This window comes from Sander vitreus, chromosome 4 (genome assembly GCF_031162955.1).
Source record: "Sander vitreus isolate 19-12246 chromosome 4, sanVit1, whole genome shotgun sequence".
Lineage (NCBI taxonomy): Eukaryota > Metazoa > Chordata > Actinopteri > Perciformes > Percidae > Sander > Sander vitreus.
The window spans coordinates 5,620,399-5,639,473 of record NC_135858.1 but is presented as its reverse complement, the minus strand read 5'-3'; the positions used below and the strand labels follow the sequence as shown (position 1 = coordinate 5,639,473).

The window sequence follows — 19,075 nt, the reverse complement described above, 5'->3', positions numbered from 1 at the left end:
GCTTTGGAATTGTAGACAGTAGGTAGTGGTGTAGTTTGCACTCATTACTTTAAGGCAGCAGCTAAAGAAACTTGATTATGTAAACTTTTTTTTAACAGATTGAAGACATGAGCACAATGAATTTCCTTTACATAAAAAGGTACTCAAGCTATGAGGCAGACACAGCTCTTCTTCATCAGGTTGGAAGTGCACTTGCAGTATGAGGTTCATGCTGCAGCATTAGCATATGTCAAAGCCTACATGTGCCTGCAGCGGTGACATAAGCGCTGTAGTTTTTTTACTTGATTTTTTTTCCCCCCCCACTCCCGCAGAGGCCGATCTGTCACTACTATCAGCCTCACCCCTATGCAGATGAGGGGGAGTCAGACAACCTCTCAGAGATTGAGAACATCCCCATTCCTGATGAGGAGTCATTTCAGAATGTGCTGGAATACCAGGGACCCAAGTTAAAGCAACTGGTTTCCATTTGCAAGCCACCACATACTCAAAACTGAGCATTATGCAACATTTGTTTGAGCGGTGAAATGTTAGTGTTTTTTAAACTGTACCAAGCTGTGGTTTCAAGGTTGATGGATGCCAACAATAATTTACAGGAGATGAAAGCCATTCTGTTAATCATGTTATTTAATAGCAACTGTTAAAGTCTTCGTTTTCATTTTTAGAAGTGGGGGAAAAAAATAAAGTACAGCTGTCCTCCAAAAGCATCTTGGAGTTAGTCAAGTTTAATACACTTAGAAAAAAACTAAAACTAAAAGTATGTGCCTGTTGGCCTAAATTCCATTGCATTTTACCAATTAATACATTTGCTTCCAGCACACAGCTGCTTGATGCAAAGAAATTGCTCATTTCACATAATAAAGCTTCAAAGTACAGAATTCCCTGAATGCAAATTTGGGATGGAGAAAAAAAAGTAATAATCTTAGCTTCAAATGGGGGGAGAAAAAAAGGAGGTACTTTTTAAATAAGTAGAAGACTACAATATTTACAGAAAATGTTAACAAAAAGAAAAGCCTTCACACCCTCCCACTACCAATTTTTGGGAGGGGTCGCTGCTCAGTGGTGCTCTGCCCTCTGCGTCCTCTGCCCCTGAATCCTCTGCCTCTCAGGAAGCGGCCAGGCACTCCAAATGTTTCCATGTTCAACTTTTTCTCCTCCGCCCAGGTGGTTCTCCTAGGGAAGCCAAAAAAAAAAAGTCAAATTGTTGAGCATGACAAACCGCTGAAATAACAAACAGCACAAGTTACATAATCACCTGGGCTTGAGGTCTGATGAGATATTGTCAAAGAAGCATTTGGCTTTGTCGTAGTACTTCTCTCCAAGAGTGTCCTCCTCCATACCCTGGCTGTCCTGGGCCACTCCGGAATCCCCTTTTACAACTGCGGCAATTCACAAAATCCAAAATGGATATATACAGACCATGAAGTGCTTTTAATATGATGTGCACTGAAACCTATTTGACCGACATCCTTTGAAAGAAACATACCCACAACCTCCTTCGTGATATCGTCTTTAAACTGAGCATGTGCAGTTTCAAAATCAAAATCTGACTCAAACTGCAAGGTGGTGGCCTTTGAGTCTTTCACAAGAAGTTGGCCTCTGCTTCGATTCCTGGACCGGCGACTACCTGCACGTGAGCACCAGAGAGTTCAGACAAATACCACAAACTACTGTTGAAACTGCTTTAGTAACCATTGAAAACAGTTTCATAGTCTAGAAGATTTACATTTCTTACAGATGATGAGCAATGTGTTTACTATGACAAAACTCCTACAGTACTTATGACCTCAGATGAAACATGTTAAGGCAAAACATTCCGTTCTTTCAGTAAGAAATAGCTTGTGTGCATTTCTAATTGAGACCTTGTTTTTGCCTTTGTTTCTGGTTCTCTGTGCCTTGGCCTTGAACCTTTGCTGCACTTGGCTGAGATGGTCCTCGACCTAAATAAATAAGCGAGCTGTTTAAGTTGTTTTCTTGAGCTGGTTAAATAACAGAAGCAATGCAAGAAACAGATTAGTGATTTATCCTGTACGTTATGAGCCACTGACTTTGCTTAGTGGTGGGTATGTTCTCCTTCTGAACCTGGCCAGAGCGCTGTGTTGGACGAACAGGCTGTCTGACCTGTGGCTGGGTTGTAGTCTTCCCTTTTTTCTGGGCAGCACCAGCCGAAGGCACAGTTTGGACGGCCTGCTCGACCATGGGAGCTCTTCTGGCTGGGATGCCGTGAAGTCCTGGTACTGAGGGAGTAGGAACAAACATGGTGGGGCTTGATCAACTGCAGATACAGGTGAGAAACGGCCACTGACATTCCATAGTGCTGGAAATAAAAAATAATAATTCGACACCGATACATCTGTGTCCAAACAAATCGATTATTACTGTACCTAGGCCCAGTGCTGCATTGTACTGCTGGTTGAATAGAGAAGTAGCAGCCAGCTGGTTGTAGGTGGGCATCATGTCTCTGTATGAACTCCAGCGTGGGTGATAAGCAGCAGGGGAGCTGCCCATGGATGACTAAAATAAAAGACAAAATCCATTGAGATTCAACTTTTGATTATTGCCAAATACATCTACAAGTTGTAAATTATTTCAGCCAACCTCAGAACCACACACACCTGCACAATAGCAGGGTCACAAGGCAGTCCATGGTGTGGTTTTGGTGGCTCAGACACAGTGATGTCTTTGATGTCACTTCCTCTGAAGATTATGAATTCATAAACTTCATCTTTGGGGGGTACTGGTCTATCTGTGTGTCGGTCCTCTGTCCCATATGATTTAACTGTTGGGAAATAAAGTTAGTTTGAAAAAAAAGGTTAGGTTTTGTTTAGCTACATCCATCATAGGCTACTGCAAGGTCACTCCAGGCTACATTAAGTGGTTCACAACTTGAGGTAAAATTGTCAAAGAGAAAAACACGTGTCGCTAAGGCCATCAACCTACCTTTGGCTAACGCAACCGTGGACCTGTCTGTGTCGACAGACGACAATATTCCCTCATACCGGATCTGCGCCTTGGATATCAAACTGATTTTACTGCCAATGTAAGGGGTCCCTCCTCCAGCACTCATGTTTACAGCGAAAATGTGTCTTCAAATTGAAAAGCAGCGGCTAAACCACAGAACGTTAAACCACGGCACACACCAGACATGAACTAATCAGCTAGTGCCCAATTAGCGGGCACCTGTGCGTTTTATAAGATTGCCAGTGACGCATCTCTTTGCTGTTGGCTCACCTGCGTGTAAAACAGGGTACGTTTCTTTAGCCAGCCGGCGTACACCGCAAAAACACACGACCGGGCAGGCCACACTGGCTACCTGAGGAGATTGAGGAAGACTGCAGTGGTGCATGGTTTAACATTTACAATGATTCAGGGTTTATCTGTCCCACTTACATTCCCACGTGCCACTATAGAGTTAACTTTATCCAAAAAAGGGAAAGAAAATCTTTATATGCCCTACAGGCCTAATAATCAAATCCTAAAATGAAATAAGATATTGCGAAATGGCAGTTTGAATATGCAGTGAGCTATTATTTCTTGTTTCACATTTTCATTTTCAAATTGCCATTTCACAATATCAATTATAAAGCCTACGTGAAATTTCCTTTTTCAGTTTCCCTTTTCATTTTAACATGTCTACATCTTGTCCTAATGTAGTACAATAGTTTATTCGCAAAATAAAGTAAATATACTGTATTTGTAGGCTACTGTGCATTTATCTAAAAGTCAGCGCAGTCCCATGACTGCTGACAGCACTGTACAATATTTCCTCTCTAAAAGGAGGGTGGGGCGCCCTCAAACGATTCTTTACAGAAGCAACTTCGCTGGTTGGCCAAAACACTGCAGCCATCTTGCACAGCGCATCAAGAGTGAGTAAACTCAGAAATTTGGTGTGTTGGGTTATTGTAAACCACGTTATTATTCTACCAACAGTCACACGATACAATTCTGAAACGGAATAGCTATCGTGATAGCATAAAAAAGAAGCCGACAATGTAACATATGGTGAAGAGATTTTCGTCTCCGACACGGTGTTGTTCCATCTCATGCATCCCCTGGACTGACAGCTGAAGCCATTGGTACCGCCTTTTAGAATGTGGAACAGCCAATCATAACTCGCCGAAATCCCTGCACGGAGACGTTTAGTTGTTGTGCGCACGCGCACGTCAGTTGGTAAGTCCCCTCTCTTCTCACAATCTCGCACGAGTGTGAAGATGGCGGTTGTATCCGGGCCGCTGGATGAGCCTTTTTTACACACAGAGGTGAATAAAGCGGTAGTTTGTCATCCTGTACAGTCTGTAGAGTCACAACTGTCGTTCTTGTGTCAAAACAACCACTGGGGTAGGCATGAGGCAGCCGGTAATTACATGGCTATAGTTCCGGGACAAGGGGGTAGCGCGAGCTAACGTCCAGCTGGGACTTGGTCAAGACGATTGCCAAAGCAGGTACGCTGTAACTAACGTTACTAATGTTGTTTTCCTCTTTGTCTCTCCGAGTTAAGAAGGCGCCGGAGGTAACCGAGGAAAACAGTAGATGTGTCAGAGTCTTGCCCCATCACATTCAAGATTGTTTGTGCTCCTAACAAGTTGAAGTGCAGGAAGGTCTCTATGGTTCAACTATGGATGCACCGACGGCCAGCACGGACTCCACTACGGGACACGACCCTGGCAAAACACTTGTTGTTAGTGGCGCTGTAACTTCTCTCCCTAATCACCAGGGGAAAGTAGGCTCATGCTCAGTGCAGACTTTCAATGGGAGCCAAACTATAAACTCTCACAATTCAGGAAGCGCTGCCCCTCTCGTGGGGGCGACGGTGACAAGTGTCACTGCTAACAGCAGCAGTACTGCGATATCTGTCACAGCTGTCAACAATGGACCAGTGATGTCAAAAGGGCTGACCAGTGCAATAATGCACCCGTCGTCAAACAGTGTAATTCAGACGTCTTTCATGAACTCGCAGAGTGTTGTCGCTTCAGCTCAGTCTGTGAGCCAGGCAACAGGACCCACTGTGACACTCGTCAGGCCGCCTATGCAAACCGCGGGGTCGTGTGCAACTTTGAATGGGAACAATAATGTGAGCCATGCTGTGGACATACACACCCCGCTTGTTAATAATAGCCAGCCGGCCAACTCGTTGTCTGTCAGCGCATCACACATAATCAAGGCAGAGCCACCCACAACAGTAATACAGTCACCACCGCAGCCAGCGGTCACTCCTGGCGCCGTCAGCGCTCCCCGGATTCTGTCGACGGTAGCTGCCGGTCCTGGCGGGATACGAGCCCTGGCGCCTCAGATGTTAGCCCCAAGACTCCCCCAGACGCCCTCGGGACAGCCCAGTATACATAACATCCAGCTCCCCCCGGGTGAGTGAAGTCAGAACTTTTTACATTATGTGCACAGGCATTTATTTTCACACTTGACTGAGTCACCACATTGGTTTAATTTTCATTTGCTTTTGATCAGTGATCGTAAAAATATTGAATGTTGGTCATCCAATACAGAATATATGTATGTCCTCTTAGACTCACTATGAGTAGTGCACGTGATTCCTTAAATAACCCTTAACTGTTATGATTTATGGTTCAGGAATGGTGCTTGTACGCAGTGAGAGCGGACAGCTGCTGATGATTCCTCAGCAGGCTCTGGCCCAGATGCAAGCCCAGGCTCAGGGAGGCATGGCACCTCGAACTGCTACACCAACAAGTGTGCCTCCTGGCCAAGTAAGATCACACGGTCTGCCTGTGAAGGACTTTATATCTATATGTCTCACTTTAGTGCCAAGGTCAGTATTATAGCTCGTTTTCAGCTTGCCTTCCTGCCTACAGCTCAGGGAAGCACCTGTTTAGTAGAACAGTTCAATTAAAGCTCATGTGTAGGTATATGGAAAGTAGTGTGCTTGTATTATTAGTCTTCGTTCATGCAGAATTATAAACATAGACATTTAGCTTTTTATTTATGTATTTAGATGTAATCAGTAGATGTTTTTTTTTTTTCTGGTTTGATGAAACTGGGTGTTGCACATCATGTCATGCTGTGGGTCTTGTATCAGGCTCCTGGAAACACCATCATTAGCAGACAAGTGGCTCCCAGCACCATTATCCGTCAAGGCTGTCCAGCCCCAACGTCAACTGCTGCGACCACCACTCTTCATAGACCTCCTATCCTTCAGGTAGCCCTGTCTGTTTGTGTCAAATCATTTCTTATGTTCATTTGGCTTGTTGCACATTGTTTTGTGTCCATTACTTGCACAAGTTGCTGACTGAAGGATGATACAAAGTGCCTCATTGTCACTGTTTGATATTATAGTACATCATAATATTACCAGTTTAAGGATCTTACGAGTGCATATTTTTTTTTATGAAAAAAAGGATGCAAACTTTCATTCTCTAGAATATGTGTTGTTTGGTGCATAGTGTGAATAAATGTTTTCAAATTGCCTAGGTTTATTGGTACTCCTGAACCTTTGTATCCTGGATTTACCATAGAAGCATGGAGACCTAGACTCGAATGAATTATACTTATGTATAAAGAGTTGTATGTGTTACACATGCTCAAACACGGCAGCAGAGTTGGCAGTTATAAATATAACTATCACAAAATGGTCAAGTCATATCACTGGAGTGCTGACTTTCCTATATTTTTTTGAGGAAGAGCGTCCAACTGAAATTCAGTGAAAGAGCCTAAAGCTTGATGCACTTGATGAACTTTGAAACAATTCTAAAACCCACACTCTCCTGTGATGACTTGAAAAGTGGGTTTTGAAATCTTTGGACAACCTAAATAACATGACGGTGATGCCTTTCTTCCCAGAGCTCAGTTGGGGCTGCAGTACCAGGAACCCCCAGGACTGTCAGCCAAACAGCTGGGACCACAGTATCCTCAGTAACAGTGAGCAAAGTGAGTTATGCTAAGCCCAAGGGATCAGATAGAGCTGGGTGCTGTAGACAATTACAGTATAATAAAAGAAGGCAAAGCATGCTGTGATGTACAACATGGTACTCACAAATGAGACTTGAATTTGTTAATAATCTGAATGTTCTGTGTTTTTGGCAGGAGACAATGGAGAATGTGACAAAATGTAAGAACTTCCTGTCTACACTGATCAAGCTAGCATCCACTGGGAAGCAATCTACAGAGACTGCAGCCATTGTGAGAGAGCTGGTCAAGGACCTGCTGGTGAGTGAGTCATACATACGGGAGACACACATGAACCTGTCCACTGCTATATTGTGTTTCACATTTGACAAGGTTTTTGACAAATGAAAGCTCTAAAATATAATAATTTATTAAAATGTAAAAGAAAATCCAGCTGTCCTTTACAGCAAATATGACAGCTCTTTATGCCCATTTATTGTACTAGGAGGGCAGACTGGAAGCTGAAGAATTCACCAGCAGATTGTACAAAGAGCTCAGTTCTTCACCCCAACCTTACCTTGTGCCTTTCCTCAAGGTAAGAAATTTTATATTTATATTTTATACAGTATTTTCTTGGACCACAGGAAACAGTTGCCAAACGAGTCATCTTTATGTGCATTTCTGTAATATATAACCTGTTTGTCTTCTGTAGAGAAGCCTCCCAGCCTTGAGGCAGCTCACCCCAGACTCAGCAGCCTTCATCCAGCAGAGTCAGCTCCCCCAGCCAGCCTCAGGTCCAGTCCCCTCCACCTCACCCATCCCCACCACGGTGGTCCTGGGCAGCCCAGCACCCCGCCTCACTGCCCCAGTCAGTAGGCCCCAGCTCCCACCAGGCATTAGCAAACCAGGACAGACCGCCGCACTGGTAAACTGAGTAATAAATATGTCGGCTCAACTCAAATCTACAACTTTGTGTGGCATTTATATCAAATCAGGGACTCTCAAATATTAATGACATAATCTGCATTTGGAACTTTACCCTTGCAGGTTATCCAGCTTCAGCAGCAGAGAGCAATGTTGAGACCTCAGGTAGCCTTACCGACAACCCCCATGGTGACTCTCAGAAATCAGGCTCCTGGACGCATCATGCTGGGACAGCAACATGTCCAGCTAAAAGAGCTGCAGCCACGTAAGGATGTCAATCTAATAACACCTCTGTCTTTGCATGTGTGTGCCTTTCTTTGGGTGACCTGTAGTACTTATTGTGATTTTGTGTCTCTTCTGTATGTGTGCCAGTTCCTGTGAGGCCGGAGGTGCCACATGTTTCTAAACAAGTGTCTGCTGCATCCTTGACCCAGGCTCAAAAGAACAAGCTGAAAGAGGCTGGTGGCACTTTCAAGTAAGAACAAAGATAATAGAGTTCAAATCAATTCAACCAATCCATTGACATGTTTTAATATTAGCGTCACTTGTAGGGGGAACATGTACTTTTGGGAACTTTTTATAACTCGCCCAGCAAATAAAAATGAGTTTATTTAATCTCATTGTCAGCATATCTTTTATAGCGTAAACATGTTATGTAGCTGGATAAAGAAATAGCAGTTGATAGTGATTTATCCAACTTTCAATGCTACTTTTGCTTGGGGTTGGGTACCGAAACCCGATGCTAATACAGCACTGGTGCCTTAACAATCGGTATCTACCGGACCAAATAGTAACGCAGATTTTGGTGCCTGATTTCGGTGCTACTGCAATGCCTGCGCTGCCCTCTGTTGCTCCGAAACGGACGTTAAAGGCAACAGAAGCATCGCTGCATGTGACGCTAGTTAACACTACACTTGGCAGCAGGTAAAGTTAGCCTACCGTTAGCTAGCAGCTGGATTAAACACACTGGGTTAAAATGCTGACAGCTAACGTTAAACGGTGTGACTGTATATCACTGTAGAGGATTCCAACACCGGGACGTAACAGTCTGACTGCTGTTGTCGGAACAACAACACAGACGGTGCGTTCACTTGAAACTTGCCTCGCCAGCCTCGTGGTGCATTCAAAGTTATTTTAAAATACCATTTTTCCATCTAGTGGTTGTTTTTGTCATTTACCAGCAATTTACTGGGGAAATAAGTTGTTATAAGTTATTATTACATTTTTAATAAATCATTTGATTTTGACCATATGGCCTTAACAATAAACAAGCTGTTTTTAAATATCGCCGACTGTAGTTTTGTGCTCCTTTTTTCTTTTTTAAATATATAGGCCTACATATTTAAAAAAAATCTTTTTAAAAGTATCTGTTCAGGCACAGGCACCGTTTTTAAAAGTATCGTTTTAGCACCGGTATCGGAAAAAACCCAAACGATACCCAACCCTACTTTTGCCACACCTACATTTATGTATACAGAGATGATGACGACATCAACGATGTGGCCTCCATGGCTGGAGTGAACTTATCAGAGGAAAGCGCTAATATCCTAGCAACCAATTCTGGAATAGTGGGAGCGGTGACACATTCCTGTAAGGACGAGGCTTTCCTCTCCTATGCCATTCTACAGAGGAGAATGCAGGAGATAGGTGAGACACTTACAACTTTGTTGACAATACAGCATCTATCCATCCCCCTAAAGCCCCAAGATGCCTCTGTTTCTTCTCCAGGGAGTAGGTACGGTGTGACAGAGCTGGGTGCGGAGGTGGTGAACCTTGTCTCCCACGCTACTCAGCAGCAGCTTCAGAACCTGCTGGGGAAAGTTTCTGAAGTGGCTCAGCAGAAAAACGGAAATTTCAAGGTTTGTTTACGGCGTCATTATAGAGTCTCATACAAGTATAAATGTTCCCCCCCCATGGTTTAGATTAAAGGCTGTTTTATGCGTCAACTCCACGCCGTAGCTACGCCATCGCTCCTACGGCGTCGTGACCCTTTCGGAGTTCTGTGTCTGGGTTGCTTTGCATCGTGGTGCATTTCACTGCCATAATGCTAGGGGGTGATAAGTCTGAGGTTATTTCCGAGGTGTCTGCCAGCTAGTTTGTTATGTTAGCAAGCAAACTTTAGCACAACTGCCCACAAAGTACTGCTTGCTGGCGAAGTGCTAATTTCAAAACGTTACGGACATATAAACACTTTACAAATGGATAAACCCGTCATTGTAACCAAAATATGTCTGAGTTTATTTGCAAAGCTGATGAACTAGCATGTTGCTACTCCCCACACTAGGCTGCTTGAAACACCGACTATCAACACACAGGACGAGTTGACCAATCACAGTCCTTGCGGTCTGCGTCGCCTTAACGTGAAGTTACACATTTCTGGAGGTGCACGTCGAGCTACGGCGGAGGGCTCGGAGGGGGGTTTGCGGCGACGCAGAGGGGTCTGCGGGGGTACGCCGTTGATTCGACGCAGAAGCATAAAACAGCCTTAACTAGATTTTTGTAGACAAATCATGCTGGTGCTGTATTCACAATGCTGTTTTTAGCATGCACATGCCACATACATATTACAATGCTGTGAGTCCACATATGTGCAATAATGTCTCCTGTAATCTTTTAGTCTAGTCCGGGATAACATTGTGGCATTGCTGTCTGTTGGCAGGAGGATGACAAATATGAGCAGATCAGTGATGTTCGTGCTCAGCTCAAGTTCTTTGAGCAGCTGGACCAGCTAGAAAAACAACGGAAGGAGGAACAGGAGAGAGAGATCCTCCTAAAGGCAGCTAAGGTACAGCATCACTGACAGACATCAAAATGATATGTCCAAAGGCTAAAACTGAAGTAAAAGGTAAGTAAAGATCTGTGGATTCAGATACCTGGTGTCAAACTAAGAGACTGAGAGGTTTTGTTTTTTTCACAAATAAATGCCTTTCTGTAATTCATACCTAAAACAAAATTCATACCGATAAAATATTCTTTGGGAGATTGAAACATCTCATGCAACCATCAAAACATGCACTTTGTTGCCGTGATAAATCACATTAAGCAGACAAGAAGATCTTTTAGGTTTAAATAGACTGTCAGCAGTTTTAAGCATCCCGTTTTAAAAAGGCCGTACTGTTACTTTTTAATGTTTAGATGAAATCAACCCATTTATTAATAATAGCAGGTGTGTATAAATGCTGGTTTGTTTGGCGTACATCAAGTGTTTTGGTATCCCACAGCTGTTCTCTTCTCCAGAGGCACATTAAAAGTGCTGTACTCCATATTCAGAACATTAAAGGGGTGATAGAATGATTATATAGGGTATTTTAGATTGTTCCTTAAGGTCCTTAATTGCCCGAATGCTATTTTATTAGGCAATTAACTACCCTGTGAATATGGCTCTATTTGGAACAAGAGATTTTCTTCCAAATATGGTATGCTCATGAATATTTAGATGAGCTGCGCACTGATTGGTTTGAGCGAACCCCATAGAAACACATTGGAGACGAGACAGCAGGTCTCATATTTCAGACACTGCAAAGTTATACGTTGTTTGTCGGGCTATTTCGTTATTAAATTCACTTCTGAGACTTTTTTAAGCGAGAAATCAACTATATAAAGCTCAAATATGGGCCGTTTTATGAAACTTGATGGCTAATTGCAAATTTGGTAAGACGTGTCGGACTTTAGCTAGGAGCTCCACACAGTCTGACGAGAAAACGGAAACCTCCATACCCAGTGAAAGTCACCGTTTCCCTGGGTACTGGACTACTGGAATACTCGGGGCTCCGTGGCTGGCTGCCAGCTGCCGGCATAACTAGAGTAGCTATATTTACAGTTTGAATGTCGTCACGCCACTTATATAACATCCACCCCAAGGTCTTATAAAGCTAACAATGGTGTCCGATTTCAATTTAATGAATTTTTGTGAATTTCAAAGGAATTCTAAGAGGAGGCTAGCTAGCTCTCATTGATAGAGCTCCATCCAGCCGCAGGCTCTAAAAATGAGACTCGCGGACAAGAGGCGTTTGTTTCCCCGATCGTTTGTTTAAATAACTCAACACATTATAATTACACACATCATAAGATTAACTGGAACCTGTGGTAAGAGATTGCTGGCGTAACAAGCTCGCTGACCGCGCTCTCACTCACGCCATTTAGCAGGAAGAGGGGAGCTGCAGGCCCTGTCAGGGCAGCAGCGTTTGGTAGTCCATTAACCCAAAAAAACTGTGACTTTGCGCGGGTATGGAGTGCCGTGGGCTGCCAGCCGTGACGGAGCTCCATCTACCTCCCAGCAGTCTGTGAAGGAAGGCGGGCCGGGCGGCGAGGCAGCAACACAGGCAGCACCGGCCACTGAACTCCGACACACAGTCGGACAAAATTGCAATGCAATTAGCCATCAATTTTCGTAAAACGGCCCATATTTGACCTCTACATAGTTGATTTCTCGCATAAAAAAAGTCTCAGAAGTGAATTTAGTGGTAAAATAGCAGATGAACAATGTATACAATTTCTGAGATCTGCGCGACCTATTCAGAAGACTACCTGATCTCAGATCAGTGGTGTAGCCTATGTAAATGTTTGGGCGTGACAAAGAGAGACTAGAGCCAAATGAGGAGCCGCTGAGTTGACGTCAACTAGGCAGCTCGTTGAGATTTGCCCGTTTTCAGAGGCAGTTTCAAATTGTGAGATTTGCAGAGGAAAGCAATGGTGTCAATGGGATTTTGAGGTTCTTTATATGTCCTAATTACCCACTAAACTGTCATTATTCAACTATGACAAGGTAAAATCGGTTTTGCATTCAATCACCCCTTTAATTTAATTTAACCATTTGCTATGTAAAGATATAGTGGAGTAATGGCATCCTGAGCAGAGAATGAAGTCACACTCCCTATGTGTGGTGTTTATCTGCTTTTCAAACTCCAAAAAACACCTGCACATTTTACATTATCTCTAGTCCCATACAAACTTACAACCTGGGCTTTGGTTTTTCTTCTGCCAACATCAGTTTTAATGTATCTTGCTTTTGGCCTTGCAGTCTCGAGCTCGGCAAGAGGACCCAGAGCAGCTGCGTCTGAAACAGAAGGCAAAAGAGGTAGGACAAGAGGAGCAGGACAGTCAACTAGTGTCTGTTTCTGGGTGTTTTAAGCACAGTGTGCTTGATTTCCGTGTTGCTATGTGTGCGTTCTCCAGATGCAGCAGCAGGAGCTGGCTCAGATGAGACAGAGGGAGGCCAACCTGACGGCCTTGGCAGCCATCGGTCCCAGGAAGAAGAGGAAGATTCTGGACTCTCCATCTTCCTCTGCTGCAGCTGAGGTAACACTAATCACAGTACATATACCACTGTGTATCCTGGGCTAGCTGTCAAGTATAGCCCCGTCATAAAGGCACCATATACCTTTGTCCATCTGGCACTATAATAATCCTGCTCCAAGGGCCGTTTTCTCCCCTAGTCTCTTTCGGCTGTCCCGGTAAACAGTGGCTCGTTGGCGGCTCTCACTTCTTCTTCGAAAGGCAGAACATTACATTTACAGAATACAATGACAAAAACAGCCCCAAAATCGCCCTGCTGGTCTTGGTTGTCTTTTTTCAGTTTATCATCAGGGTCCTGAAGAAAGTCACCAGCACACCTTTGTCTAAGTAAACATGCAGAAATGCACAATACAGTCCTGCAAGAGCTGCCGTCCGCGAGAGTATCCAGCAAAATCATCGTCATTGCAGAAGAATGATTCAGTTTCTGTTAGAAGGGCAATTTGAGCGAAGGCACCCCTAGTTGGTGTATGCTCTTGGCAGCTCAACTTCTTAAGATTCCCTGCCACAGTCCATATCCTTCCCGCTGCATCTGCAGCCTCCCTGGGCCTCTGTCTGGCTGAATATGAATACGGCTTAATATCAGTCAGTCACAACACTGTATATACTGTATATAATATGTACACTGTAAAAAAGAATCTTGTCCATAACATCCTCTCGCTGATGGAAACGTAGCTAGTTTGCAATCCAAGAGAAGAGAACAGGGCAGTTTTGGCATTGCACCCCCAGTTACCAGCGCTGAAGTAGCTTGTAGTTCTTCCATCCTCCTGTCACGTCAGTGAAGGACGGGAGTAGAGCAGATTTTGGAGACATGGAGGACATTTCAAAAACAGCAGGCTTTTTTCACACCTTATCCCTCATTCAGATAAATAGAAATAAGGTTGAAAATCACTGTAATTTCCCTTTTAATTAGCATAAGATAAACAAAGACATATGACTTACACTTTAACAAAAGACACTAAAGTTTAAATGCCCATGACAGCAATAATTGCATCAGGTTACAGTTAATTTGGGTTGGGTACCGAAACCATCGGTGCACTTATATTTGCCACTTGCTTGCACTGCCCTCTGGTGCTCTGAAACGGACCTTACAGGAAACAAAAGCATCAGTGCACGTGATGTTAGTTAACATTACACTTGGCAGCAAATAATGTTAGCCTACCTTTAGCTAGTAGCTGGCACAAACATGGTTAAAGTGCTTAAAGCTACACTCGAAAGGATTCCAACACCGGCACGTTATCAGCAAAATACTGTGTAGCCTAGCTGCACGTTTTGAGACACGCTTTGAGGTCACTGCCACAGTTGGAGATGTCGGAGAGACAACAGCTATAAACTTAATAGTGCATTCAAGTGCACTTCAAGAAGCTTAAGCTGTTGTTGTAAAGTACTCTTCTGCCATCTAGTGGTTCTTTTTGTTGTTTAACAGTATTTGACTGGTGAAATAAATTGCTATAACATTTTAAACAAATCATTTGAATTTGACCATATGGCCTTAGCGATAAATAAGCTGTTCTTTAATGTTGCCGACTGTCAGTTCAGGCACCGTTTAGGTGCAGACACCGTTTTAAAAGTATCATTTTAGCCCTGGTATCAGAAAAAACCAAGGGGGTATGCGAGTCTCTACAAAGCGTACCTCCTATGGAGCCATGCTGAGTAACGCTCAGCTCTCACCAGAAAAGTGCTTCTAATAGACTTCACTCGTCTCCATGTAAATCTACGGCGTCGCTTTGTACATTTATTTTACTATCTATGGAAATAGATGATACCCAACCCTACGGTTAAAAAGCTGCTGCTTTCTTTGTCAGTATACAACACTGGTTATAGAAATAACTCCAGTGACTATATCAGCCAGACAAAGTTGACTTGGTGACAAGCTGTCATTTACAGCCCACACTACCCTGACAGAAACCTGCTTTCAGTCATATGTGCTCTTCACATACCTGGAGAAAATAATATACAGGTGCTGGTCATATAATTAGAATATCATGAAAAAGTTGATTTTATGTCAGTAAAATCCATTCAAAAAGTGAAATTTGTATATTATATTCATTCATCACACAGAGTGATATATTTCAAATGTTCATTTCTTTTAATCGTGATGATTATAACTGACAACTAATGAAAATCCCAAATTCAGTATCTCCGAAAATTAGAATATTACTTAAGACCAATACAAAAAAGGATTTTTAGAAATGTTGGCCAACTGAAAAGTATGAACATGAAAAGTATGAGCATGTACAGCACTCAATACTTAGTTGGGGCTCCTTTTGCCCGAATTACTGCAGCAATGTGGCGTGGCATGGAGTCGATCAGTCTGTGGCACTGCTCAGGTGTTATGAGAGCCCAGGTTGCTCTGATAGTGGCCTTCAGCTCTTCTGCATTGTTGGGTCTGGCGCATCGCATCATCCTCTTCACAATACCCCATAGACTTTCTATAGGGTTAAGGTCAGGCGAGTTTGCCGGCCAATTAAGAACAGGGATACCATGGTCCTTAAACCAGGTACTGGTAGCTTTGGCACTGTGTGCAGGTGCCAAGTTCTGTTGGAAAATGAAATCTGCATATCCATAAAGTTGGTCAGCAGCAGGAAGCATGAAGTGCTCTAAAACTTCCTGGTAGACGGCTGCGTTGACCCTGAACCTCAGAAAACACAGTGGACCAACACCAGCAGATGACATGGCACCCCAAACCATCACTGACTGTGGAAACTTTACACTGGACTTCAAGCAACATCGATTCTGTGCCTCTCCTCTCTTCCTCCAGACTCTGGGACCTTGATTTCCAAAGGAAATGTAAAATTTACTTTCATCAGAGAACATAACTTTGGACCACTCAGCAGCAGTCCAGTCCTTTTTGTCTTTGGCCCAGGCGAAACGCTTCTGACACTGTATCTTGTTCAGGAGTGGCTTGACACAAGGAATGCGACAGCTGAAACCCATGTCTTGCATGCGTCTGTGCGTGGTGGTTCTTGAAGCACTGACTCCAGCTGCAGTCCACTCTTTGTGAATCTCCCCCACATGTTTTAATGGGTTTTGTTTCACAATCCTCTCCAGGGTGCGGTTATCCCTATTGCTTGTACACTTTTTTTCTACCACATCTTTTCCTTCCCTTCGCCTCTCTATTAATGTGCTTGGACACAGAGCTCTGTGAACAGCCAGCCTCTTTAGCAATGACCTTTTGTGTCTTGCCCTCCTTGTGCAAGGTGTCAATGGTCGTCTTTTGGACAGCTGTCAAGTCAGCAGTCTTCCCCACGACTGTGTAGCCTACAGAACTAGACTGAGGGACCATTTAAAGGCCTTTGCAGGTGTTTTGCGTTAATTAGCTGATTAGAGTGTGGCACCAGGTGTCTTCAATATTGAACCTTGTCACAATATTCTAATTTTCTGAGATACAGAATTTGGGGTTTTCATTAGTTGTCAGTTATAATCATCAAAATTAAAAGAAATAAAACCTTGAAATATATCAGTCTGTGTGGAATGAATGTATACATTATACAAGTTTCACTTTTTGAATGGAATTACTGAAATAAATCAACTTTTTCTAATTATATGACCAGCACCTGTAATGAAGCCACTCATTCTGGCAGAGCACACTACTAATTAATAATGTAATTACAGATCACATTAAACAAGTCACCAGTCACATTCATTTAATACAATAAGGCGTCATCCTAATGTGACAAACCTTTACTCGCAGTGCTGCAGCTGCTGCTTATGCTTGGTCCGACCCGCTACACATTGTTATTGGTTTAATTAATTTCTCCTTTAACCACAAATCTCTGTCAGTTCTAGATGGTTGATTACCTTGGTGATTGTTATTCTTTATATTGATATATATACAGTATGTATTGCATCTAACTCATCTCTGCAACAAATGGCCCTATGTTCTATTCTGTTCTATACTAATTGTTGCTGACAGGATTTGGCGTATGAAAAACAAACGTTCAGGAAACAATGTGCAATATTTCTGCTTTTATTTACTTACTTGGACAAAGGTTGCAGTAATTTAAGGTGGTGTGTATTTGTACACCTTCCCTGCCTCCCAATGACAATGCTGCTTTTGGGCTGTTTTTCTGCATGAAGACTTCTTTACAATGTTTATTAAAAATTGCAAGAAAAAAATGTCACAGAGTTGTGTTGTATACTGTAAGGTACAATACAAATTGCTATTGCAATAAATGGTAAGTGGGAAAGTTGTTACAAATTAAACAAACAGCTATGGAAGTAACACCGGCCATGACTGCAGAGCTATTTAAAGTTCTATTTAAACCATTTATCCATAGCTATCTCTTTTAACCAATACTTTTAGCCAAACCTCTCTGCTGGCTTGCATGAAGTGTGGATATACACATTTTTTATATCAAATGGTACATTTCTATTTATTTAAAAAAAATATATTAATTAATCTACTCCACAATCTTTTAATAACACCCCTGGCAACTGCAGAAGTAGGGCTAAGCCCTGGGGTACTAGTACCCCTGGTTGAAAATCACTGACCTACAAATATTTAAAAAAAAATTGTTTATGTATTGCAATTTGTGAAAATATAAAAGATATGTGGCTAAAGGTGCATGCAGGCCCAAACCCTTCCAAATTATTCCTTGGGTTGACTCATCACACACTTCACACACAAATCCAAAATATCACATACCCACTCCCCACTCTAAACCTCTCTTTCCCCCCCCCATCTGTCTCTCATCTTGCAGGGATCAGGAACAGGTCCCTCTCTGTCTGGTGGGGCTGCTGGGTCTGGCTCCAGACCCACACGGCAGCGCATCACACGTGTCAATCTCAGGGACCTGCTCTTCTGTTTGGAGAACGAGAGATTTACCAGTCACTCCCATTTCCTCTACAAAGGCTTTCTCAAATAGGCTTGATGTCAGAGGGGAGAGGAGGGAAATGTGTGTGGAGAGACCAACCGCTCCCACCACAGAGAAAGCATAAGAGACTTTTATAAATAAAGAGGAGAGCAGCGTATTGGCACATTTCCAGGTTTTAATAGATATACCTGATAACCTGAAGTACAGTAGTAGCCACATTGGATGGCCTCTCTACCTCTCTCCTCAAATAATGCCTACTTTGCTTCCGAGCATTACTGGACTAATGCTACCATTTACCCCGTACAACGTTTCAATCAAGTGCAAAAACGGATATGTGTTATGAGGAAGTTATTGTACAATTATGCACTGTCACACAGTACAGTCTATTTCAGATTATTTGTATGTGCATTAGACTTTAAAGCAATTGAAATCATAACATTTGTTTTATTAGACCACAGACTAATTTTACTAAATAATGATTTTATTTTTGATTTAACTGAATGAGTTTAAACTCCAAACTGTGTAACCTACTGAGTTGCCTTCCTAAGTATGAATAAGCCATATAGCCATCCCGAAGCAATTAACCCTGCTGTAACTCATGAAGCAGTAGTTCGCTCTGTATCTGTCATCTCCATTACTTTACTTGATTATTTCTTTTAGCATATTTATTTACTAAACTTAAGCTTGAATTCATGTTTAGTTATTTATTTGATTTCATGTGACTCCTCAGTTGTTGTCATGTAGCTTAAATTCAAAACGCAATGCATTTAACTACGTAGGATATGTTTAAAATCAGTTGTGACTTTTTGTTGGGTTTATAGATTTCAGTGCGTGAAGAGGTTAGTTTTTTGTTTTTAAATCTTTTAAATTGTTCTTTTTAAAATTAGTTTGACATATATTGGTTTCTAAAACTCTTCAAAAGGTTTCAGAAGGCTTTTAACCTGTATTGCTATACCAAACATACATCTACCTGAAAGTGATTTCTATTTTTCTAGCTGCCCACCAACACACATTTTTACTCTCTTACAATAGTGACTGACGGTGTCCTCCGACTTAAGTGGAGTTTCTTCCTGTATATTTGTAAATGTTACACCTAGTTTTACACATGGTTTTGTATAGAATTTACCCATACAGCATAAAAAAAACAAATTTTCTCTATTGAAAAGTTTGAATAAATAATGGTTTTACAGGAA

General features: G+C 42.5%; 2 protein-coding genes across 2 annotated transcripts; one reads left to right on the top strand and one right to left on the bottom strand.

The window, feature by feature from the left end:
- Positions 1 to 625: 625 nt before the first annotated feature.
- On the bottom strand, positions 626 to 4,075 carry LOC144516513 (protein LSM14 homolog B-like). The gene is made up of 8 exons (XM_078247867.1): positions 2,938 to 4,075; positions 2,613 to 2,776; positions 2,382 to 2,511; positions 2,046 to 2,234; positions 1,860 to 1,937; positions 1,484 to 1,624; positions 1,253 to 1,376; positions 626 to 1,170 (listed from the first exon to the last, which is right to left on the bottom strand). Exons 1-8 carry the CDS (start codon positions 3,062 to 3,064, stop codon positions 1,014 to 1,016), a joined length of 1,110 nt encoding a protein of 369 aa, XP_078103993.1. The 5' UTR covers positions 3,065 to 4,075; the 3' UTR covers positions 626 to 1,013.
- A 101-nt stretch (positions 4,076 to 4,176) lies between these two features.
- On the top strand, positions 4,177 to 19,075 carry taf4a (TAF4A RNA polymerase II, TATA box binding protein (TBP)-associated factor). Its single transcript, XM_078247869.1, has 15 exons — positions 4,177 to 5,357; positions 5,581 to 5,714; positions 6,044 to 6,163; positions 6,805 to 6,891; positions 7,048 to 7,170; positions 7,355 to 7,444; positions 7,562 to 7,774; positions 7,897 to 8,038; positions 8,146 to 8,248; positions 9,251 to 9,420; positions 9,502 to 9,632; positions 10,433 to 10,558; positions 12,794 to 12,850; positions 12,949 to 13,071; positions 17,769 to 19,075. Exons 1-15 carry the CDS (start codon positions 4,613 to 4,615, stop codon positions 17,931 to 17,933), a joined length of 2,529 nt encoding a protein of 842 aa, XP_078103995.1. The 5' UTR covers positions 4,177 to 4,612; the 3' UTR covers positions 17,934 to 19,075.